The sequence below is a fragment of the Primulina eburnea genome, chromosome 14, assembly GCF_022965805.1.
Source record: "Primulina eburnea isolate SZY01 chromosome 14, ASM2296580v1, whole genome shotgun sequence".
Lineage (NCBI taxonomy): Eukaryota > Viridiplantae > Streptophyta > Magnoliopsida > Lamiales > Gesneriaceae > Primulina > Primulina eburnea.
Genome location: NC_133114.1, coordinates 31332191 through 31356131, shown reverse-complemented (window position 1 = coordinate 31356131; position 23941 = coordinate 31332191). Strand labels below are relative to the sequence as shown.

General features: G+C 36.9%; 3 protein-coding genes and 1 long non-coding RNA gene across 4 annotated transcripts; 2 read left to right on the top strand and 2 right to left on the bottom strand.

The window, feature by feature from the left end:
• Positions 1–5751: 5751 nt before the first annotated feature.
• LOC140812299 (auxin-responsive protein SAUR76) lies at positions 5752–7246 on the bottom strand. Its single transcript, XM_073170530.1, has 2 exons — positions 7188–7246; positions 5752–6289 (listed from the first exon to the last, which is right to left on the bottom strand). Exons 1-2 carry the CDS (start codon positions 7244–7246, stop codon positions 5896–5898), a joined length of 453 nt encoding a protein of 150 aa, XP_073026631.1. The 3' UTR covers positions 5752–5895.
• Positions 7247–7258: 12 nt separating this feature from the next.
• LOC140812541 (uncharacterized) lies at positions 7259–8365 on the bottom strand. Its single transcript, XR_012113688.1, has 2 exons — positions 7872–8365; positions 7259–7794 (listed from the first exon to the last, which is right to left on the bottom strand). It is a non-coding gene; the product is annotated as an uncharacterized lncRNA (long non-coding RNA).
• A 1142-nt stretch (positions 8366–9507) lies between these two features.
• On the top strand, positions 9508–14980 carry LOC140812939 (protein PAT1 homolog). The gene is made up of 5 exons (XM_073171321.1): positions 9508–9884; positions 10500–10648; positions 11332–11388; positions 11663–11720; positions 12411–14980. The coding sequence occupies exons 1-5, from the start codon at positions 9803–9805 to the stop codon at positions 14480–14482; spliced, it is 2418 nt and encodes an 805-aa protein (XP_073027422.1). The 5' UTR covers positions 9508–9802; the 3' UTR covers positions 14483–14980.
• Positions 14981–18461: 3481 nt separating this feature from the next.
• Positions 18462–20142, top strand: LOC140813187 (uncharacterized). The gene has a single exon (XM_073171655.1). It carries the CDS (start codon positions 18710–18712, stop codon positions 19949–19951), a length of 1242 nt encoding a protein of 413 aa, XP_073027756.1. The 5' UTR covers positions 18462–18709; the 3' UTR covers positions 19952–20142.
• The last annotated feature ends 3799 nt before the right edge of the window (positions 20143–23941 follow it).

The following is a 23941-nucleotide window of genomic DNA, read 5'->3' as shown; positions in this document are numbered from 1 at the left end:
ACATTTGTTGACTGGGTTGTTGATGAGATGATATTTAAATATATCAAGCTTGAATGGCAATAATATTCATGGAGAGCAAGTATGTAAGGCTGTAACGGAGTAGGTAGTTGTGGATTCGGGACTGAGATTGGACATGCCGATGTTTTTACAACGGGGGAGGGGGATTTCTTATCTAATTTTCATAATTATTTAGTTTGTCGATAACGAATAAAGTTTACCGCTGCGAAAATTACGAGGATCGACCCCAAAAACTCTACGGAAACCATACAATCATTCTCAAAGGATAAGAAAATTATTTGGAAACAATACCTTGTTTCATAATTGATTTTCATGAAAGAGTGCAATGTTTGATGAAGAGTCACGTATGTTCTGAATCGTATTTTCATCTCTATATATATGTCATCATTAGATAAAAAATTATATTTTTTTGTTGGATTCTTATTTGATTTAGTCACATACAAATACAGAATATCTACATTGTATATTGAGAGAGATTTTTCTTATCTTTGTAACTAAAGTGAGTGAAAAAATATTCTTAAAAAAAAACGTTACAAACATATATTGGAGTTCCTTCACAAATTATTTATATTCGAAATAAATTCTCAACAAATTACATACAAGTGAGATTTGAATTGGATGGTAATTAGTATGCTCCAAAATAAACGGAAAAGTGATTCTAAATACTAATAATTCGATATGAAAGACAAGTGGGGAGGGATATATAGAATGGATGGAGGTCCTCGTATGTTTTGAAATCTCGCCCAACTTTTTTGTCCCATACTTGTTTCCAACAGTGAACTAAACAGTAAGACTAGAGATTTGAAAGCTGACACGACCAAGAATCAGCCATCCACTTTTAAAACCAAGTAAATTTCCACACCACCACTATATATGGGAATGCATAATGCTGTGTTGGCAACTACTACGTGCATAAATGAAAGAATCCCTTTGGCCCACCATTGCTGGACTTTACAAAATCAACACCCCCCCTACCCTACCCTACCCTACCCTACCCACCAAATTGAGTGCATGATCAAGACCATCAAAGTGGTCCTCTTACAATTTCCTAGCAATGTGGGTAAAATTTTTCATCTTCATCCACCTTTTAGATTACTTCTTTACTAGAATAATTAACATTCCAATAGACGTTGGCCGACCCGCTACGCAATTTCTTGTTCTACCGAGTCACAGTCCTCCTACATCTTCACCTTCCCTGAGATTTTTGGATCCATGTAGATCATTTGCTATGCCAACTCAAGAACTTCCCTATTAAAGGGTCTCTATTGAGCATACATTGATTTACTTTTACCAGTGAAATAGTTAGATCACAAGTTGACATTATAGCATTAAATTGGAAGGACAGCTATTACAACTTAAAAGACGTGGACTTTCAAATATTTAATAAGAAAAAGGTAGTGCTTTAGTTACCCATCGAAGCTGAAGAAATTGCCAACCTCTTACGGCATCATGAAAAAATCGTAAAAACTGCCTATAATTAATGCTTAAATCAGATAACCTTATACCACACAATTCATTAAATTGAATAAAATGAAAACCACTTAACGTAACGCCAAAAATCTCTCGACTTGATGATACAATCTTTTCTACTTAAAGGGATAGGTAGTAAAGATTCTAGCTCCCCACCCTCAATGTATGCATCAAAAAGAAGAAAAGCCTTACAACTTGATTGTAGAGCCGAAGTTATTTAAGAATAAGATCAATGCGTGAAAATAAATCTTTATAATTCATTTCAACATGTATTCGCTCGGGATAAAAACAAACCAAGTTAACAATTATAACCCACGAGAACAATGAAGATGTAACCCCATTGGTAAGGAGGGCCACAAGGCCATAATTAGCCAGAGATGGTCCTCTGATTATTCCACAAGAGCCCAAAATTTCAAAGTTGTGATCAGAAACCCAATCTTGTCAGTACAAAAAAGGGTCGCCCCACAACAGATTGCAATTCATTTAATGCCCTCTGGGCCACCTGAAAAAGGCCTGATATAATGAACTGCAAGCCTGTTTCTGCAAGTATTCGAAATTATTAAATGGATATCACCGAATCTGATATTTTGGGTATTATGATAGGACGGAGACTGCAGGCCAGAGCCCCACCATTTCTATTCTGTCAATCGATGTAGACTTTGTAGTTTTAGGAGACATGGATATTCCAAACAGTTAATGCTCATTCATTTCATCAACGTGAAATGTAGGTCGATCTTTCCTTGTATTTGAGCATGGAAGAAAAGGACAACACACCACAATTCTTACCTATATATATATCTCGTTATTTCTTTTTCATGTGGAAAATATTTTAACTTCATAAATTTTCATCTCAAATGAAATCTAACCACTTTTCTCGGCCAACCTAATAAACGAGTGTTGCAATATACAAGCCGCATAATAATAGAACACACAAATAAATAACTTAATTAAAAATAACACATAGATAAGTATGCACAAGTGCCCCAACTCAAAATAATCATTAGAAAATAAATCGAGTTTATACAATTAATACTAGTCAATAAACGGATAAAGAAATAAATTGCATACTAAAATATCGATGACAAAAATAATCAAAACACAATAACGCAAATATGTGTGATAGAAATTCGGAGCAACAAAACAATTTTTCGATTAAGACTTTGTATGAGTATTGTCTTCAAATATCTCCAACACGTCACGCCAACACTCTGAAACAGCAACGCTTCATCTTTACAAGTTTTTTGAATCACTTTCTCTTTATTCTTTCGTATCTTACTCGTCTCGCTTCACTCTAGTGTAATAATTATTCTTCAATATATATATATATATACTTGTATTGATCTTGATAGAATTTCTTGAATAGATTCCTACAAAAAAAAATTGCTTTTCTTTGTTTCTTCTCTTTTTTATTTTGATTTGAGCAACCGTTGGATTGTCAGACAAATCTGGAATTTCATAATCTTGTTCAACAGTTTCTCACAAATTATTAGCATCCATATATACTTTCATTGTAATATTTCACACTTGATAATTTGTTTGATAATACAATGGCAGTGCAAATGCTGTGAAAGAAATTTATGAATTCTTTTTTAAATTTTTTAAATCTCATAGATCTCTCAAGATCATGGCTCTTGATACCATTTATTGAATGTTTAGAAAACAAAATAAAAGAATAACAATAAAAGATGATAATAGAACGCAAAAGAATAATTTTATTAAGCAACCAATATTTATTTATATATTATAAGATTCCTAACTAAAAGATATTATAAAAAGTAAACTACTATTTGTGGATAACAACTAGATGCCTAAAATAAAATAAAGATATTATCAAAATCCTAATGTAATAGTTGAGCCATTTGCTGAACAAATATGGACTCAATTCTTTTAACATCTTGCTTGAATGAGACACAAGACATCTAACTTTCCACAAGCGATGCTATTTCAGTGATGCAAAAAGATAAATGTTGGCCCCATTACATATATAAAGAATTTTGATCAAGCAAAAGGACTTGCAGTTTGCGGAGGAATTTACACTTTCCTCTATAGGGTAATTTTTTAAATTTTGTTTTGGGACAATTGAAATAACTGGATGAATTATAGCATGAAAGTTGTCTATATGGATTTATGGTTCCCATCTCTCTCAAATAAGAATTACTCTAGATTCATCAGATGAGCTTCCACTTTTTTTCCGAAATGTTTCAATGATTCAAAATGAGTTCTTGAACTTTAGATGACAGTTTCCATCTTCTTTATTTATCCAGCAAGCATTTCACAGTGACTCACGTGAATCATATAGGCCTAATAGTATCCTCCATTGAACCCAGATGACGGAGAAGAATAAGTTGGCAGTAACTCTATCTCTTCAATCTGGACGAAACGTTCTTCCTCAAAGATTCTAGACTCTCCAAATATCCCTCAAGTTCTTGCAGATCCATCCCCTCAATTTGCTGATCCCACCAGAATTCACGCTCCTTGATTTCATGACTCGTTGCAATACCAATAACTTCCTTCTTCTTTTCTTCCAACACTCTAACGGCCTCCTCGTACTCAGTTCTGACATCATCTATATGGCTGGTATAATTAGCAATAAAACCATCTCCCATATCGAATCTGTGGCGCGTGGATTCCGCAGATGGGCTGTGGAATGCATAAAACTTCTTTGCCGGAGATTGTACGATAATGGAGAGTTCCGAACCGCACAAAATGCATAATTCACTGGCCTTTTTGAATAGCCCTGTTCGTCTTTTGGTGAACGTGACTAGCAAGCTTGTTTTTTTCTGTATTTTTTTCATGTCAATCTTGCGACGACCCGCTGTAAGTTTCTTCCTCCCATTCAGGTTCTCCATATGCGATGACTTCTCCTTAGTTGATGTTCCTGTTGTCTTTGCGCAGTATGCAAAAACCCATCAGAAAAGATGCCAACATAATCGTTTTAAACAAAAAAGATGTGATTATCGCGTGCTACGTTAAAATCTATGGAAATTCTACAGTAATTGCGGTGACAAACACATCAGAAACGTAATTCTCCGATAAAATCATTGAAAAAAAAACAAATCTTTCAATGAATGTATGGCAAATACCTTGAACACCAACGGAAACAATCAAAAATCAATCGCCAAAATCGAAAGCGAGCAAAAAAGGAAACAGATCTGAGAGGCGGATTCTGTTGTCGGCAAAAATGCGAGTATAATTCGGAATTGAAATCCTGCGAACTTCTTAGCCAGGCTGGAAACAAAGAAAACGCGCTTAGGCAAACCGAAAGACCCAGAACAACGGGGGGGCATATGCTATCGTGCGCTGGTGATGCAATAAATTGACGTATTGATATATTAACTAATATAAATAATTTAATTAAGACAAATTAATATATAATCTAACTAAAAAATCAATTTTATCCTTGATAAATTATTTTTAAGTTAAATAATCATTGGTAAATTCGATCTTTTATTCTTAAAATTATTTAATTTATTATATTTATTAAATTTTAGGATGCAATTTATTCTTTTTTTTATATATTTTTAAGTTGTCTTGTGATAGAGGCCTGATCGTATCTATTATGTACTTTCATTGGATGAGAAAATTGGGCTCTTAGGTTATGTATGGGCCTTTTTAATTCCGAAGTTGACAATAATGAAAAAAACGTTTTCTTTTCGACCCAGGATCTTCTAATCTTAAATTCAAACTGTATGCAAAATTATCTTTAAATTTTGAAATTAGGATCAAAATACACTTTCAATTTTAAAAAGAATTCTATGAAATTCAATTGGCGAGGACAAAAGGCGTACCAAATACCAAGTACAAAGGATTTGGTTACTCTAAATGGGATAGAGATAACACCTCGATCCTTAATTTTATATCATTGCATTTTGACCCCTGATACATGTATACATATTAAATTTTTTTGTAGTAGATAATTTATATGAAAAATTTAGAGATTATATTAAAATTTTAAAAGTTTTTATCGTGACTTTTATGTTATTTGTGATATAATCATTTAAAAAGTCATATTTTATTAGAATATGGTAGTTATATATGTGATATAAATTTACTGAAAAAAAGTTTTTATGATCTTATTTACAGACATGTTATTTGTTATTACACTTTTATACAGACATATTATTTGTTTGATTTACATAAAAAAAAGATTATAGCTTTATAGTGTAATATATAATAGTAGGTTTTTTTTTTTTTTTTGCATCAACATTCAATGTACTTCATGTATTCGATACGTACCTCCCCACATGCACGAAACGTAAATAAAGTTGGCGCTAAATTAAAATACACATTTAAAACTGCACGTAATGAATTCTACACTTTGTAGAATTTCTAGCACAGTAAGTTTTACAAAATCATTGAAAAAATAGATATAAAAATTATTAATTTCTACGTTATTTTTGACCGAATTTAGTATGCATAAAGCTCGGCCAGTTCCTCCAAAGAGTCCAAAGTGAGTGTAGGATCAGCGTTATCGAGCATCCACAAGATATGATCAAACAGCACAACCTCACATTTCACCGAGAGATCCGATACACGACCCGAACCCGAATTTTCATTGGATTTCTCTATGAGAGCGTTCAACAAAGGATGATTCAAATGCTTGGAGCTGACTGTGTATCTTTTCCTGGAACTCCCGACGAATATAGTCTCACAAGGCTCGTCGAAATCTATCGAACATTGATGATCATGACCGGTATCCCACGATTCTTGAAAGCCATGATCCCGATTGGATTTGGATCTCAAACTATTGTAGGATAGGGTCCGACCCAATTGCCTTGAAAATGTCTTGCATTTCGAGTTTCTTCATATTTGTTATGGTGAGGAGAGGGACGTAGGTTTTATATGTGGCTTGATATATACTCGAAGGGTGAGGGTGGATTTGGTTTAGGGTGGGTGGAGGGTCGGTGTTTTTGAACCCACTCCCAACCGAAATATTTGATTTGATATAAACACGCCATCTTCTTTGCACAAATACCAAAAGGCTATCTATGTTCATGAATCTTCGTTAGTGTTAGAATTAGATCTCGAATCCGAAAGGGTTCATAGACCATAGTCGTCGGACAACTGAATCCAAACGTATTAAAAAAAACACGTGGGGCATCAATTGAACGTGAAAATCCCGCAAACAAACGATTAAATTTATGTGGACTTGAACATCGAAGAAAAAGACAGAAAGGTATGGTCACTTGATTCGCTTCAAATCGGTGTGCACGTGTAACTTTTGTCGTGGAGCTTAACTCCCTACCACATTTCATTTTTAACTTAAATTTTTTAACATCTTGGGGTGTGGGCAACCCATGATTCATGTTCTGCTGAAATATATGTGTTTTATCAAGAAATATATGATCACCGAAACTAATGAATCGAGTGAATTTTAACTGACTTCAAGTAGAAATTGTAAGAATCTCTTAAAAAAAGAAGACATTAGCCATCAAGAAAGCATCATTGCAAATTGATTTACTGCATAACATCCAAAGTAATAATGATTTAAAGAGCGCTTAGCTTCCAAGCAAGCTGTTCGCTTAGAAACTAAAACAAATGTTACGGATTACACACAAAAATTCGTATAGCAGGGGACCTATTTTGAAAAGTACGACCACGTACAATACCAACAAATATGCAAAAATCATACACAACCATAGTTTAAATTATGTTATACTTCAGTGCTATCTACCACGGTCACGGTCACGATAGCCTACATCACCTTTAGAACATCTACGTTCCGAGTATCGATCTTCATCTCTTCTTTTATGACCATCCTTTGTGTCACTAGTATCATGTCTATCCCTGCCACTCCCTCGAATTCCTTCATCAGAACTTTTCTTTTTTGCTTCGTATCCATTTTTCCTGTCTCCGTGGCCAATATCATCTTCACGCCTCTTTTTTTACTCTCTCATCCCGCTTGTATCCAGCATCATTCCCACGCCTTTTTACATACTTTTTGTCTTTCATTTTATATTTTTGTCTATCATCATCGTCATCATGTCTTCTTTTATGTTTCTCATCATCTGTCTTGTTCCTGTGGTAAAAGCCCATCAGTTTTATCATTTCGGTCCTTTTGTTCTGGGCCATCTCTTTGTCTTCTCCTATGTGGACTTGTTTGGTGTCTCATGTATCCCGAACCTTCTCTGTGTTCCTCACTTCTGTCATCCCGCCTCTGCGAGGTATGTGGGTCTCTCCTCCTGTCATCCTGATCTTTGGGCTGATAAACACCACGTCCTTTACTATCTTGTTTCCCACCATGTCTTCTTTCTCTTGCCATGTATGAGACTTCCATCGGAATCTCCCTCAAACACCCTTTCATATCTTAAACAGATAAATATCAAATATTTATGAAAGGGCCCAGATATTTACTTCAGACTAAGAATACATGGCCATATTACCTCTTGTTACCCTCTCCACCGTGTTGAGAGTCGGTATCGTTTATTCGATACTTGAAATGTTGTTGTTAGGACATGGAATCCCCTGTGCAGTCCTTAGCAATGTGATCGATAGAACCACACTTGTAGCAATCTCCTGCAATAAGTATAAGATAAATATAATACTTCAACATTAAGCAGTCTAAAAAAAGAAAAAAACAGTTGCGCGCAGCCAAAACCTCAGATTGCTAAAGGTTCTTTTACATCGCATCGTTCTGCTACTGTTAAGCAACATCAAATAAACTGCCGTGGATATATGCAATTATGCTCAGGCAACTTGACATTTTAGGCTCCGACAAGGTAACTTAGTAACAAATAACATTTCCTAGCTAGAACATGTTTACCTCCACCGGCCCATCAGACCTTTGTGCCTAGACTGGGCCCTTAGCTTTGCAACACTTTGACTAAAATCAACATGAATCCTTCTATCGTCGATCAAAGCATTGTCCATATGTAATTTAAAAAATGTTTATTTATTCTTTAAAATTTTTATAAACAAAATAATATAAGATTTTTTAAATATTTTTCTTTTCTTTTTATTTATAGCAGTTCCACTTAACCAAGATAATAATTCAATTTAACAACAAAATATTGTTATCATCTGATTGTTATTTCAAATGAAATTGATATTTTGATATAATAATTTTTGATAATAATATTTAAAATTTAAATATATTCATTATATTAAACCAATAATTTTAAATAATTATTCAAACACTAATATTTACTAATTTTAGTCATTAATGATATAAAATAACATTATATGCATCGCACGGATAAAATACTATTCGAAGACTTAGTTCAGTTACTCTTGTAGATGTTTTATTAATTCCAGTAGCTTATTGTTGCCAGATGCAATTCCTTTGTTTCTAAACTTGAATATGTATTCGATCTTATTCCATAAATAAATCAAACACATGTTGTAATGTAAAAATGACATCAATATATTATTGAGAAAATAAAGAAATCCAAATAAAAATAATAATATTGGGAATAAAATTTTCAAAGACCGTCAAATAAAAAACCAGCACATGTCCTTTGCTATGTATGTCTCTAGCTACGGTAATCTTACCTCACTCTAGTTATTAACTTATATTCTGATGCCTTCATATCCATTAATTCAAATTGTTATTATTATTATTTCTTTTGAACTCTTAGGGTTTGTGAGTCGTGATGGTATTTACAACGAGACTATCGCTAGGTCTCCGTTAATTGAAATTATTAGAAATCAATTGATAACAAATTCATCTCGAGCAATAAAATACAATTTCCAGGATTTGCAAAAGCAGTGATGATTGATGAATAATCTTTCCATCTAATAAATCAACAAAATGACTAATAATATAATTCATTATATTGTTATTATTTAATTTGCATCTTTATTTATATTTGGGATTTTGAGAGAAACCGCTCCCTAGAAACTAAGGCCCAGAAGCCAGGAAAATTCGACCCTGCCCCTGCAGGCACAGTGCCTGCAGGGGCAGATCCAAGGGCCAGAATTTTTCTGGCCCTTGGTTTTTTTTTTTTTTAAAAATTCCCCCCCCAATGAAATGATCTGGACCATTGATTGAGTGTGGGGCACTCACTATCTTTATCTATTTATATATTTATTTTTCTTTTCAGATGATTTTTGTACAGAAAAAGAGAAGGAAAAAACCCTTAGGTCAAGAAATTTTCACGCGTTCCCCGCCTGTTGGATCCTCCTCTGACAGTTTGGCTTCTTTAATCTGGCCTCCAGGGTTTAATCCTTAGTCACCATTTCCTTGTTATCGAGATTAAAGAAATCTCGGATTTTGTAGCTTTTTTTTTTGGAGGAACTATATTTATTGTTTTCTGGGTACTTTTGAAGTAAATATTTTTAGTATCTTTTCTTTGTTAGCGCAGAAATTTTTGAAATGGATGAATACGGAGATGGGGGCAGTATTCAAGAGTCCTCCAATCTTCAGGATCTCGAACCATTTACTGCAAATCCAACAGGTATCCCCACTCATGTTTATGTTGGTTTTTGTTGTTTGAGGCTCGAATTTTACTTCCTACGGATTTGTTTCCTTGTCGGTTCTCAGCTTATTGACTTAGGTTTTTCTCTGTCTTTGAACTTATCTTCAACCACTGGAGTTCTAGAAGGTTTTTCGATTGTTTAAGGTTGATTTATGGGGTTTGTATAAGTGAAATCGATTACTCGAGATTCTGCTATGCTTTTGTTATTTCATTGTTCGTGTTTCACGTGAGTTTTGTTGGTAAATCATGGGTTATGCTTGTTTTTGTGGCAGAGTTTTTACTGCCTTTTGACATGGTTTGGAGAAGTCATTCTGTTGTAACGAATATTTTGTGGATATATAATATTAAGAGTTTTACTTTGTGTGTAGCTTTTGTGATTGATTTGAGAACTAGATCAATCTGGTTGTTGACATTTGTTGCGGCACTGTGAGAAACATATGACCTTGTTTTGTCGCGGACACGTCGCGGGCGTATCTTTATTTATGGATAATTACGAGCCTTTTTCTTTGCGGGACCCTATAACTATAATTTACAGCTAGATACGGCGTAATGCTGTCTATAATAATTTCTACTTTGATGGAACATGGCATGCAGTATTTGACGCTACACAGTATGCATTCTTTGGTAACAACGCGGTGGAAGAAGTTGAGCTCGGGGGATTGGAAGATGATGAGGGAGTTCTCGGCGCAGTTGGATTCAATGAAGAGGGGCTCCAGCTCGAGAGAGAAGAGGTGGCTAAATCAGTAATTTATGTGGTGTTAAATCATTCCATATCAAACTTGGATTAAAAGAAAATATTTATGCAGATTGTTAATTGTGCTGTGCTAGGAGTTGCTTATCACTCTCCTCCGGGTTATCTTATGTTCGTTAGATCTGTGGTTATCGTAGGTCTCACTTTATCTCCATAATTTGATCCTGGAGATTATTAATTTAATTTGTTAGCCATTCCACGCGATACTGGTCATTATGAGTTTCTTCTCTTTCTATTTATGTTTTTACTGTTTATAGTGTATCCATATCTATATAACATAAATGGTTAACAATTTTCACCATGATAATCGAGATGCAATTTTCTGTTAGGTAATAGAAATTTAATGTTTCCGTGTGGTTTGCTATCTGAAGCTTTATCATCATGTATAGTGGTTAGAGATGTGATCCAGAGATCATTGCAAATTGCATGCTTTAGGAGTCATATGCACATCAGTCCTGGATCTAACTCGTTGCATAAAAGCATTCATTCTTGATCGCTTCAATTTTTGTTTACACTTGTATGCACCATGCAATATGCATGTACATACACATAGGAGAGTTAATTATTTTTCTGTAGTTAATTTTCGCGGACACAGATTTCAGACACATATATATGCATTTTATAGTTAGTGAATTGTTTAGGCAGTTTCAAATAGTCGATTCTTTGTTTCTGCAGGGTGATGCGTTTGGATCACTATCTGACGTTGATGATCTTTCAGTCACATTTTCGAAGGTGGGGCTTTTACGTTTTGAATATGTGCTCTTCTTGGAGAGTTTCATTTTCTATTACTAGTGTTTTTTTATTTATGAATAACTATTCTTGAATTTTTCTCCTTTGTGTTCTTCGTGCTCTCTCTTTTAGCCTTTTGAGGCCAGCGGACTGGTAGCGCGTAAAAACCAGTAAAAGTTGCCGATCAAATTATTTTTTGGCAACATGCTACCTTGCTTAAATGATAGTACTTTACTACTTGTGAAACTTTTAATATATTTTACATTTTTATATGCAGTTGAACAAAACAGTCAGTTGGCCGGCTGGAGTTGGTGGAGACTGGGGATCTAGAGAAAGTAAGTTTAATCGAAAGTTATTCTTGCTGTTTGAGATCTTGTATTTACTTGGCATTTAGCCGCCACAATATCGTATAATAGTTGCAAGGGCTTGACTAAATTTTTTTTCTTTAATTTTGTTAAAATGGCATCACGTATTTTGACTCTTATCATCAAACTCTGGATAATCATGATAGTCTTAATTGCTAAAAAATGGTGTAGTTGTAGTTGTTGTTGTTATGAGTGGCAATGAACATAAGCATTTAAAATTATGCGAGATTCTTACTGGTTGAGGTTTAGAGCAGCCGTTGCTTTTTTATTTTCACATAACTTTACATGACTTAGTCAACACCTCTACCTTTGTGCATCTTTTGTTTTTGTTTTTTTCCAGTTGTCTTTTGTGTGCTTCAGTTATTTTAATTTGTAAGAGTTGATTTTATTTTGTTCTGAGCTTTTGTTTTCTTTAGCGAGTAACCGTTTTACTCGGAATCGATCTAGAGATGTGGGTGTGTTTGTGTGCGAACGATTCCAGTTATATTTGTCGTGATTTATAGTTTTCACACCTTTCCCTGTCTGTAACATGTTTAATAAAAGATGGTGATGGGAAATTAAGTTAAACTACAGATACCTGATAAACGACAGGTTTTGTCATTGAAACACTTTTGTTAATATGTTGCGATATTCTCTTGCGCTAATGCAATTTTGCCGTAGGCTCATCTGCTGCTGAGTGGGCGCAGGAGGGAGATTTCATTTGGTTTGATCGACAAGCCCTTGATACTGAAACTGGCCATGGTACTAAAAACTGGCCCTCACAACCATATTCTTCTGCACGCTTCATAGAATCCAATTCCTTGCTCAGGACATCTTCACATCCCGAACAACAGCAGCAGCATCCACATCAACAACAGAACAAACATAATCACTTTTCTAGTGAGCCAATTCTGATTCCAAAATCAACATTCACTTCGTATCCACCACCTGGCAGATTACAGCAAAATTCACCAAATGGCCAGTCTAGCCACACTAATATCATGCATCAACCTGGGGGCCTGCAAATACCATTAACTTCCTCCAATATTTTACCCTTTCCTAATCCACAGCTCCCATTAAATACCTTGACTCATGGGTCACAATTTGGTGGAAATTTGCCTCAGATGCCTCATGGTCGACTCCAAAATCAATGGATGAACCAGAATAGTCCGTTTCCTGGTGATCGATCTGGTCTCCCAAATAATATTTTACCCCAGCCATTATCAAATCAAAATGGTTTAATGCCTCCACAGATAATGTCTCATCAACGTTCTTTGCAAACTAGAATGCACCATCCATTTCAGCCTGCCTTTACCCAATTATCTGGGTTGCAACCTCAACTATTTAATCCTCACTTATCTGTGTCACCACCGATGATGAACAACTTTGAAATGATTGGGTCCCCTGATTTGAGAGATCAAAGAGCTATGTCAATGATGAGAAGTAGACAGGGAATGCGCTATCCTCCTCAGGGTTATGACACAAGTGGCCAGAAGGTTGAGAGTGGGTGGCCAAGGTTCAAGGCTAAGTATATGTCTACAGATGAAATTGAAAATGTTCTTAGGTTGCAGCTTGCTGCTACTCATAGCAATGATCCGTATGTGGATGATTATTATCATCAAGCTTGCCTAGCAAGAAAATCTGTGGATGCAAAATTTAGACATCATTTCTGTCCAACTAATTTGAGTGATGGGCCTACCAGAGCTCGTTCTATTGCCGAGCCACATCACTTTCTCCAGGTTGATGCTCTTGGGCGAGTTTCCTTCTCTTCAATACGCAGACCTCGACCGCTTCTTGAAGTTGACTCCTCAAATTCTTCTAATACTGTTGGGGCTGATTCAAAATTCACTGAGAAGCCCTTGGAACAGGAACCTATGCTTGCTGCCAGGGTGACTATTGAGGATGGCATCTGCCTTTTACTTGATGTTGACGATATTGACAGATTTTTACAGTTTAATCAACTGCATGATGGTGGGGTCCTGTTGAGGCAGAGGAAACATGTTCTACTGGAAGGTTTAGCATCATCACTTCAGCTTGTTGACCCTCTAGGGAAAAATGGCCACACTGTAGATTTAGCTCCCAAAGATGACTTTGTGTTCTTAAGGTTAGTCTCTCTTCCCAAGGGTAGGAAGCTCTTGTTGAGGTATCTTCAACGTCTTTTGCCAGGCGAACTGACTCGAGTAGTCTGCATGGCCATCTTCCGCCATTTAAGATTCTTGTTTGGTAATGTTCCTACTGATCCTGAGGCAATGGCATCAACTGCAAATCTTGCAATAGCTGTATCATCGTGTGTTCGTGGTATGGAACTTAAATCTCTTGCTGCCTGTCTTGCATCAGTGGTATGTTCGGTGGAACATACTCCTCTTCGTCCCATTGGGAGTCCTACTGGAGATGGAGCAACAGTTGTTCTGAAATCTGTCCTTGATAGGGCAACTGAGCTTCTGACTGACCCTCAAGCTGCTGGAAACTGCAGCATGCCGAACCGGTCTTTTTGGCAGGCCTCATTTGATGCCTTCTTTAGTCTTCTTACTAAATACTGCTTTAATAAATATGACTCTGTTGTTCAATCTGTCATCCAGGGCTCGCCAGACACACCTGATGTTGGGTCTGATGTAGCCAAAGCAATTAGCAGAGAAATGCCCGTTGAACTCTTGCGAGCAAGTCTTCCTCACACAAATGAGCAGCAGAGAAAACTCCTGTTAGAATTTGCCCAGCGATCTATGCCTGTTTTGGGCTCTAGCAGTCAGATTTGAGTAAGTGAACTTGTAAATGCATGATTGAATGGAACTGTTTCGTGGTTTTCAGATTCTTGAATATGGTAAGCCTTACCTCAAGCAGTAAATGGACCTGTGGTTACCTTATATTTCATTGCGCGATTAAAAAATAAGAGTTCATCTTCTTGGCCTCGGCTTATGGTGGAAGAGATTGTAAGTTGGTCGTCTGTATTTTACATGATTTGACTTTCTTTGGACATGGGAGCTTAATTTGATGCTCTGTTGTGCAATGCCTGAATAGCAATGGGGATAATAGACTTTAGATATGTACAGTTGGACAGTGAAACAGTCCAAGATTTCAATCTTAAATATGTTTGAAAGGTGTGGGAAGGACCTCAACTAATGAGTTTCGATCAGTTTTGTTTACCTCAATACCGTTGTCTTTTGTTTGTAATTCAGATTACAACTTTCTTTGTAGAAGAGTTCAGAGTAAAGATTTCTTGTGTTAAGCTATGAATTTCATTCATGTTGCACTGAGATAGCCTTGACTACACGAGTTGTGATAAATTTGATTGGAATCCCAAACTCTTAGCTAATTAGTTCCCAAATGTTTTCTAGTATACAAATTTGTCTGTTATTACATGTATTTCAATTGGAAAACCCTGTCATAGGAGCTGACGGTATTACCTAACGTAACGTATTTCATGTTTTGAAGGCTTCGTAGTACACGGGTGAGTTTAAGAACGCAATATCAATGGAACGGCCGATTTTGATCTTCAAAGTTAGCCTAGAGTTCCGGGTCACGGCCAAAATAAAACAAACAATCAGATACCGCATCTCTTTTGCTCGCCATGAAGCAGTCAATCTTTTAACGCCTAAAACATGCTAGTATAGCCCAACAAATTCAAGGCCTCGTCCATGCAAGACTTTCAGTGCGCTAATCAGACTCGAGAGAACGAAAATCATTTTTTATCGCGTGCTACATAATTTTAATAATGTGAAGATTTATTTGTCAAATAACGAAAATTTATGTAGACGAGATTTCATCCGACGCAGGGTTTGATCAACCACAAATATTTTGGACCACATGGAAAAAGGTAGACGAAATCATAAAAGCTAAGCCGATATTGTAGAAACTAGATTCATTAATAGGAATAAAATACGAAACGACAACCACAAAAATTAGAGGGACAAGAACCATATCAACACATTACACGATAAGAAATAATAATCCAATTCCACGTAATCCAACGACGTTAAACCCATGATTTCGACAAAATGACAGCAACATGAAAGGATTTCGCAACAGTGTTTACCAACAAACTGACAGAATTGGAAAATTTCCACATACTTTGATCATGGATAAGAAGAAGGTCCAGTCTTGAATTTGAGTTGGAGGAAGCGTCCGGAGAAAGTTGTTTAGTTAAACTTCACTGGAGGCTTCCTGTTGGGTTCCTTCGTGAGATTGAGTATTGAGTGGCAGCACAGGAAAAGTGGCTGGGATATAGAGTGGCGGTGGGATCCAAGTGGTTATTGTGGTTGGTTCAGGGCGAGGGGATGTATTGGAGAGATAAGTGAAAGGAAAGACTGTTTCAACAAATATAACATGACGTGATATAAGAATTTCTGTTGTTGAAGGATCTAGACAATAATATGCACCCTGGGTTAGTGAATAGCCAATGAAGACACACCATTTAGCAGTAGTATCGAGCTTGTGGAATGTATAAGGTCTAAACCATGGATAAGAAGGAGGAAGGGATGCGTGAGAAAGTAAAGCTAAGCCAGCTTCAACTATATGTAGATGCCGTCTCTCTGAAAAACCATTATGTTCAGGGGTGTCTGGTGGGGTGGTTGGGTGTGAGATGCCATGTGCAAACAGAAAATTTTGAAATGCAGTATACTCACCACCATTATCAGAGTATAAAGTTTTGATTTATCTGTCAAAGTGATTTTCAACAATTGATTTGAATCCGAAAAAAACGTCTTTCAGTTTTTCATAGGATAAAACCATATGTATTTTGTGAAGTGATCAACGAATAAGACATAATATGTAAAATCATCTTGTGAAAAACTTGGGGAGATTCACACATCAGAAAATATATTTTGAAGGGGTTGAGAGGAGACAAGTGTTTATGTTGAAAAAGATAATTTATGACTTTTATTGTAGAGTCATTACAGGAAACGTTAGACGATAAATTGGAAGATAAATCAAGGTTATTGCTGGAAATGATATGCTTGAGAATTGAGAATGCGGGATGTCCTAATTGATGCCACTCAATGGATGAGGATCTTATTGTCGAGAAGGCTAGTAGTGGAGGAGGCGTCGGCCTCTCGTATACTCCATCTTTAGTTGATCCCTTCAAGAGTATTGCCCCCATGCGAAGTTCCTTCACAAGAAATGAAGATGGTAAGAATTCTATTGAAACTTGATTTGAAGAGAAAAATTGAGAGATGGAAATTAATTTCTTTTTCCTGCTTGGAACACAAAACATTATTCAAGAGAAAAGTGTTTTGGGAGGTAGAACCAGTGTGTGTAATGGGAAGACCCGAGCCATCACCAATCATAATATCTTCTGAGCCAGTGTATGGGACATGAAGAGATAAAGTTGCTTAGGCCAGATGTAACATGATGAGAAGCTCCACTGTCCAAAAGCCAATTGGTATTGTTGGATGTATTGGCTGCATATTGTGCTTTTGGTTGCCTTGGAATAGTTGAACTAGTGACTGGAGTGTTTGAGATGTGCTCAATCGGTACTATTTGAAACGGCAAGCATTGTTTTGCTGTATGTCCTTGCATTCTACAAATTTGGCAGTAGATATGGTTTGAAAGGTCGATTTCCTTGGTTTGGAGTAGATCTGCTGTTGGCGAATTGAGGTGGCTGATTGGTATGACTGGTACTGTTTCGCCAGGATGTGTTACAGTTGTTTGCCTTGTTTGACTGGACGCCCGTTTGAGGTGTTTCCAGAGGTGGGATTAGCTGTGGCAGGAAAGTAGAATCTTTCTGGTTTTGTTGCGAGTAATGTAGGCATCAAAGTTCAGTAATTTCTCACTGAAGTGTTCTTCGAACGATGTGGAAGAATCTCTTGCTCGGACTGCACGTACCAGTTCTTTGTAATCATCACCAAGGCTTTTGAGTATTCTCTCTCATAGATCATCTGGATCAATTGGAGCTCCAAGAAGAGCTAGTTCCTCTGCTTTAGCATTTATTGCTTGTAGAAGAAGCTCACTGACACTTTCATCCTATTTTTTATGCATTACAACTAACCAAAAGTATTTAAAATTCAAATCTTTAAAAATAAATCAATGTTATAATTCCTAACTAAATTTTAAAATCGAAATTAAAAAGAACAGGAGAGGATAAGAATTCTAGTGACAAACAAGATGAAATCAAATAAAAAATAATGAAAAAAATGAAATAGGAGTTTACCTTGGCCCTCCCTCAGATTAACTAATAAGATCTCACAAGAAGAGTTGAGTGCACAGAGTAAAAAGCCCTGATCTCGGAAAGGACACCCTTCCTTCTAAATGCGGAGATATTTTGGTCATTTAAGTATGGTATGGGTTGGGCTGGTGGTTACAACCCAAAGAAAGAAAGCCCAAACTAAGCTTAACACAGCTTCTTGGTCCAATGACATTGGATTAGTTTTCCACATAAAACCCAATTCCATTTGTATTTATGAATTTGAGTTAAATAAATTTGTCGGTCCAAACAAGTCTGACATAAATAATGGACAGTTCTGAGTTGCACAAGTCTGGCTGGCCCATCATGGAGCCCCTCCCTTCCACTCCTTGTTATTGTCTGTATTTCCCCAAAATTTATCACTATTTCCATTTCCCACCCCTCATTAAATCACATGATTCCAAGAGCCACTCTGACACCACCTCCCACCTTCCTATTTCAAGCCACGTCGAGGAAACTTTGACCACACGAATACGTGTCAATATATTATTGGATAGGAACAAAAGGCCCACCGTACGAATACTACTGTTTAATAAGTACCCTACTGGGGCACACGCTACTACCCTACACCACATACTACGCAACACTAACTCCTCTGCAACAAACAACGCTATTCACAACCCTAGCAACACAACAATCTATTTCTTCTTCGCTTTCTCTTTCACAATCTTTGGTGATGTTTGACATTTTCCGTTAAAATGGTTTAGTTGATTCTACGTTGTTTCTCTCTTTGGATTTTTTGTTTCTGGGATTAGAAAATCCTTCTCGATCGAGGGGATATATTTATTGTAGTGAGATCGGTTGCATGATCGCTGGAATGGCGTCAGCTTGCGTGAACAGTGTTGGGATGTCGCCGGATAATTTTCTGGACTGCCCTCCGGCGAAGTTCCCTTCGTACGCGTGGCTGAGCCCGAGAATCCCATTTAGCCGGGATATAGCTGACGAGGTGATTTCTGAGAAGCATCTAGAAGGGACGGACAATGCCGATTCGGAGAAGCAAGACGATTCAGATCCTGACGTCTCCGGAGTTGACTTTGTGGATTTCGAGTTTCGGCTCGAAGATCCGGTGATAATGCTTCCAGCTGACGAGCTCTTCGCGGACGGGAAACTGGTTCCATTACAGCTCTCCGCGAGCAGGCAAACGATGGCGATAGCTCCGGCGCTGTCGGAGATCGTGTTGCCAGACACGCCGGTGTTTCGTCTGAGAAATGAAATATCTCCGGCGGACCCTTTCTTGTTTTCTCCTAAGGCGCCGAGATGCTCAAGCCGATGGAAGGAGCTTCTCGGTTTGAGAAAACTCTACCAGAACAGCATGGCGAAGCAGGAGGATCAGAAAACGGCTGGCTCATTATCCTCTAATAACACTAACCGAAATGCGGCGAGAAGCCTGAAGCAATTTCTTCACCGCAGCACGAAACCATCTGCCAATGTGTCGGTTGATTCTTCTTTGAACATCCCATTGCTGAAGGAAATGGATAACGAGTCGTCAGTGTCCATTTCCTCTCGAATATCGCTCTCCTCTTCCTCATCAGGCCATGAGCACGACGACCTTCCACGACTTTCGCTTGATTCCGACAAACCTAGAGTAACACGCAGCACTAATCAACCTACCAGAAACGTTTCTCGAGTTCGAGTTGTTAAGCCAAAGGCCTTGTCATCGGAGAATCCCACGTCAACTCGTGTCAGCCGCAATGTGACACGCCGAGCGCCGGAACCCACAGTTCCGGTTAGTGGCGTTGCAGCGGATAGTCCTAGAATGAACTCGTATGGGAAAATCGTTTTCCATAGCTTGGAGAGAAGTTCGAGCAGTCCAAGTTCTTTAAACGGTGGGTCCCGCTACAAGCACCGGGGAATGGAGAGATCATATTCAGCCAACGTACGCGTCACTCCGGTTCTCAACGTTCCAGTTTGCTCACTTCGAGGGTCGTCGAAATCTGGTGTATTTGGGTTCCCAATGTTTTCTTCCCAGCCTAAGAGAGAAAGCAACAATGGTGGTGCGAACAAAACCCAGCAGAACCACAACAAGAACCGCACGGATCGAACTTGAAAGAGAGTCAACCTGCATTTCGATTGAAGATTGTTCGGCCAGTGGGGTTTTTCTTTTTTCTCTCTCTCGATTTCGAAATTAATTATCTTGACTACTGTATGTACATAACCGGGGTTCATGGAATTATCATTTGTGATGTCAACTGTTATCCTTTTTTGATGATTCTAACTTCAATTCCAAATATCTCTATTTTTATCGAAGTTTGTTTTTCATCTTTTCAATTGCCCGAAAGTTCAACGGAATCTCTGTTTCTCGTGCCTTTCAAAAAGTTGTTTTGCTCCTTTGTTCAATGCATGATGATGGGTTGTGGATCTTCCAGTGAGCACTACTATTCACGTGACCTGCCAGCCTCGCACGCGCCTCCTCTGCGATTGGTTCTGTAGCCCAGCCCTCTGCTTCCAGTGCAACGTAACATGGCGCGCGCCTCTCTCTTACCTGTACTTATTCGCTGTAGCATTAGCACTTCATTTATTTTGTTTCTTCTTCTGTTCATCAATTATTGAGTTTTTTTTTCCTCTCTATATTTTGTGGATTGCTGACCTGATTATTTTTCTAAAAAAAAACAATAATATACTCTGCAAAAATATTCAAGACTCCGCCAGCTCTACTTGTCAGTTTCTTTTCTTTAACTACTCCATATTTTAATAAATTCAATTAATTCTTAACATCATTCACAAACAAGATTTTAGAACCTTTATTTTATTTCTTTTAATTCAAACAATCTGGTACCAAGATCCATAGTTTGCGAAGAGGTATCAGTTTGATATTTTAATAAATTTAAACAAGATCTAATTACAATCTTTATTCCATTTCTTTCAATTTAAACACGTACTTCAAATCGATCAAAGTTCTTAGTTTGGAACGAAGTATCAGACAAAAATATGTATGTTAGTTATCAATTTTTTTTCTTTCACTTCTGCAGGCGATGGCCTAGCCTTGATAACAACTACCATCGGAATTAATTCTTCTTCCCCTACATTGCTTCTAGACATAAAAGTTTTTGTCCACTGTAGTTTTACAGCAGGGGACATAAATTTCGGCCATCAATAAAATATGCCGTGCCATGCATTTAATTGAGTGATTGTCTCGATTGCGCTACGGATGCATGCTATTTATTGAATAAGTGAATGAAACGTTGCGCTCTCTGTATTATTGAACGTGACGTTGTTGGTTTTGGGGCATCAAATCGAGATCATTTTAGATGAGTTTATTGGATATATAATAATTGTTATTATTACAATAAATGGAGTAAAGTTGGATCTGACATCAGTGTGAGGTTGGGAAATGGACAATTTTTCAGCTAAAACGAACAGCCGATCGATCGAGTACAAATGAATTAACTTCCATGTACGTAGATTAAGTGTGTGGTTGTTCAATTTCTTTTTAGGATGCAAAGTCGGCCCTGAATATGGAACATCGGGGCTGATCCACGTACATATTCGTGATCATATATTTATCTAGAGAAACTAGACCTGATGTGAGGAGTGTTGGGGTTGATTTCGTCGAATATACTCCCTGAATTGAACAAAAAACCGAACCCAAAATTTTGCATATTTTCATGATGGATCGAATGGCTAAGTACGTAAAATGCGTCTTCTTACGAGTGAAGTTGGGTGAAATGGAAGAAATCAAGAGGGATGCATATACACGGGCGGAGTTGTGTGTTGCTCCGTCCGAGAAGTAGCTCGGGTGGTTTGTTTTTTCATGATATTTTTTGTACATAAAATTTTGTCATATTTTTCGGTAGGCCGATGCTCTATTTCTCCATATCATATCAATCATGATTTAGAAAATTCTAGTCCGGATAGAAATAAAAATTTAGTTCCGTCACTGTACATATATATATATATATATATATATACACACACATGCATGTCCATGTGCAATATCTTTGTACTTTTCATGGCATTCAGCTGTCCCTTCAATAATTTTTAAAAAGTTCCATTATAAAACATAATAATACATAAAATTCGATATTTCCAAGAGAACGGCCACCATCTCAGTTTTTTATATAAAAAAAAGTTGTAATCTAATTCAGATTATAATTTGACAAATTTTGTAATAGATATGCAACTTTAACTACTATTATAATCGATAAATATAGTAATAATGAGTAGCAAGCATTAGTGCCTTCCTACTGAACTTCTTTCCTTTTGCTCATGATTTTCGGATTTATAGTTAGTTATGTCTATTCTATGCTACAATGGAAGTGTTAATCCTAATGCATTTTATAGATCAAACCAAAAAAAAAAAGAAACTGATGAACCCACATTTTTTTGTTTAAATTCACATATTTTCGCAAACATTTCGTAAAAAAATACTCTCAATATAGCATAGATAGAGCACATATTAATCATATCAGGAAGTAGTTTGACCAATAGTCTAATCTAGCTTCGCTCCTCGGGAAAAATATCAAATTTTTTTCATGCAATTGGGGTCACGTTCAGCCTAAGCTAGCTTTCTACAAAGCTGCATTAGCCTTTCTAAGGCCCTTTTATTAAGATCTGTGCAACACATGTACTATACTTTTAATGCATGCCGTTTGGAATAATGATAGAAACCAAATAATTTTGAAGATTAATATAATTTATTAAACTCGATAACATCGTATCAAGAATCTAAACTATATTTTTTCAAAAACTTTGGGTAATATTTATTAATTATTCTCAAAATAGGACATATCTGTCTCCGATCGACCGATCACGACAACTTTTAATTAGAACAGCAAAATCAAGATTAACTAGGCCATCATTTTAAAATATATGCTATCTCTTGCATCCATTTGCACATGGTGGTTGCCTAAAAACAACAAAGCAGCCTCAATTTTAGCATCGAGATGCAATTTCTTTATTTGTCATGTACAGTAAATCTTCTTCCCGTGAACATTATATTACATAGTTAAGTAATTATTACTAACATGAAATATTTTTAGAATAAATATATATATTTTGGGATTCTGCCATCCAGGAATCAGTAAAGAACGTGATTCTGCAAATTAGTGTCCCAATTACTCGCTGGATTCTTTTGTCTACTTTCGTTTTACTCACACACACAGGCACACACTAGTGTGCGTTTTTTTTAAAATATATATCTATATAATCAAACGTCTATATATAGATATACGTATATATGTGTGTGTAGGAACATATATTTTTAATACGCTAGTTGAATATATGTAGAGGTCTAAAGTTTTGGAGGTATATATTTAAGAGCGGATCTCATGTGAGAATGATCCGTGAGACGGGTCAACCCTACTCATATTCACAATAAAAAGTAATACTCTTAAGTAACGTTTGGTTGGGGTGATTGGGTAGGATAGATAATTTTATCCTACTCTATCCGGTGTTTGGTTGGGGTGATTATTTAACCAAGTCAATCCCTCCTGTGAATGATTAGGTTATATTAGGTAGGTTAAAATAATACCTCATCACCCCCTAGGATTATTTATCTCACTTTTAATACCTCCTATTTTTCCAATTTTACCCTTCTCCTAAATTCAAACTCACCACCACTTCCCGCCTAAAATCAAACTTACCACCACTTCCCGCCACCGACTGCCGCCTCCACAACCGCCGCCGGCCGACCACCGGTCGACCGCCGACGGACCGCCAACCGCGGCCGAGCACCGGCCGACAGGCGATGGACCGCCGGCCGACAGCTGTTACAAACCGTCGCAAATAGCGACGGTTTTTTTCAAACTGTCGCTAAATGTCAAATTTTTTAGTAAGTAAAATAATTCAAAACCAGATCGGCGACGGTTTCTTAAAAACCGTCGCTATTAGCGACGGTTTTTAAAATCCGTCGCTAATTTTCCGGAAACTGCCACCATTTCCGATCGGCCGCCGCCGTCGCGAAGGGGAAGGGCAATTTCGTCTTTTCATCCAAAAATTCAAAATTATCCTACATTTAAAAATCTTACCAAACATAATATTATTTTACACCATATATTATAATCCTACCAAAATCATTTTCTTTATCATTTACGTACTA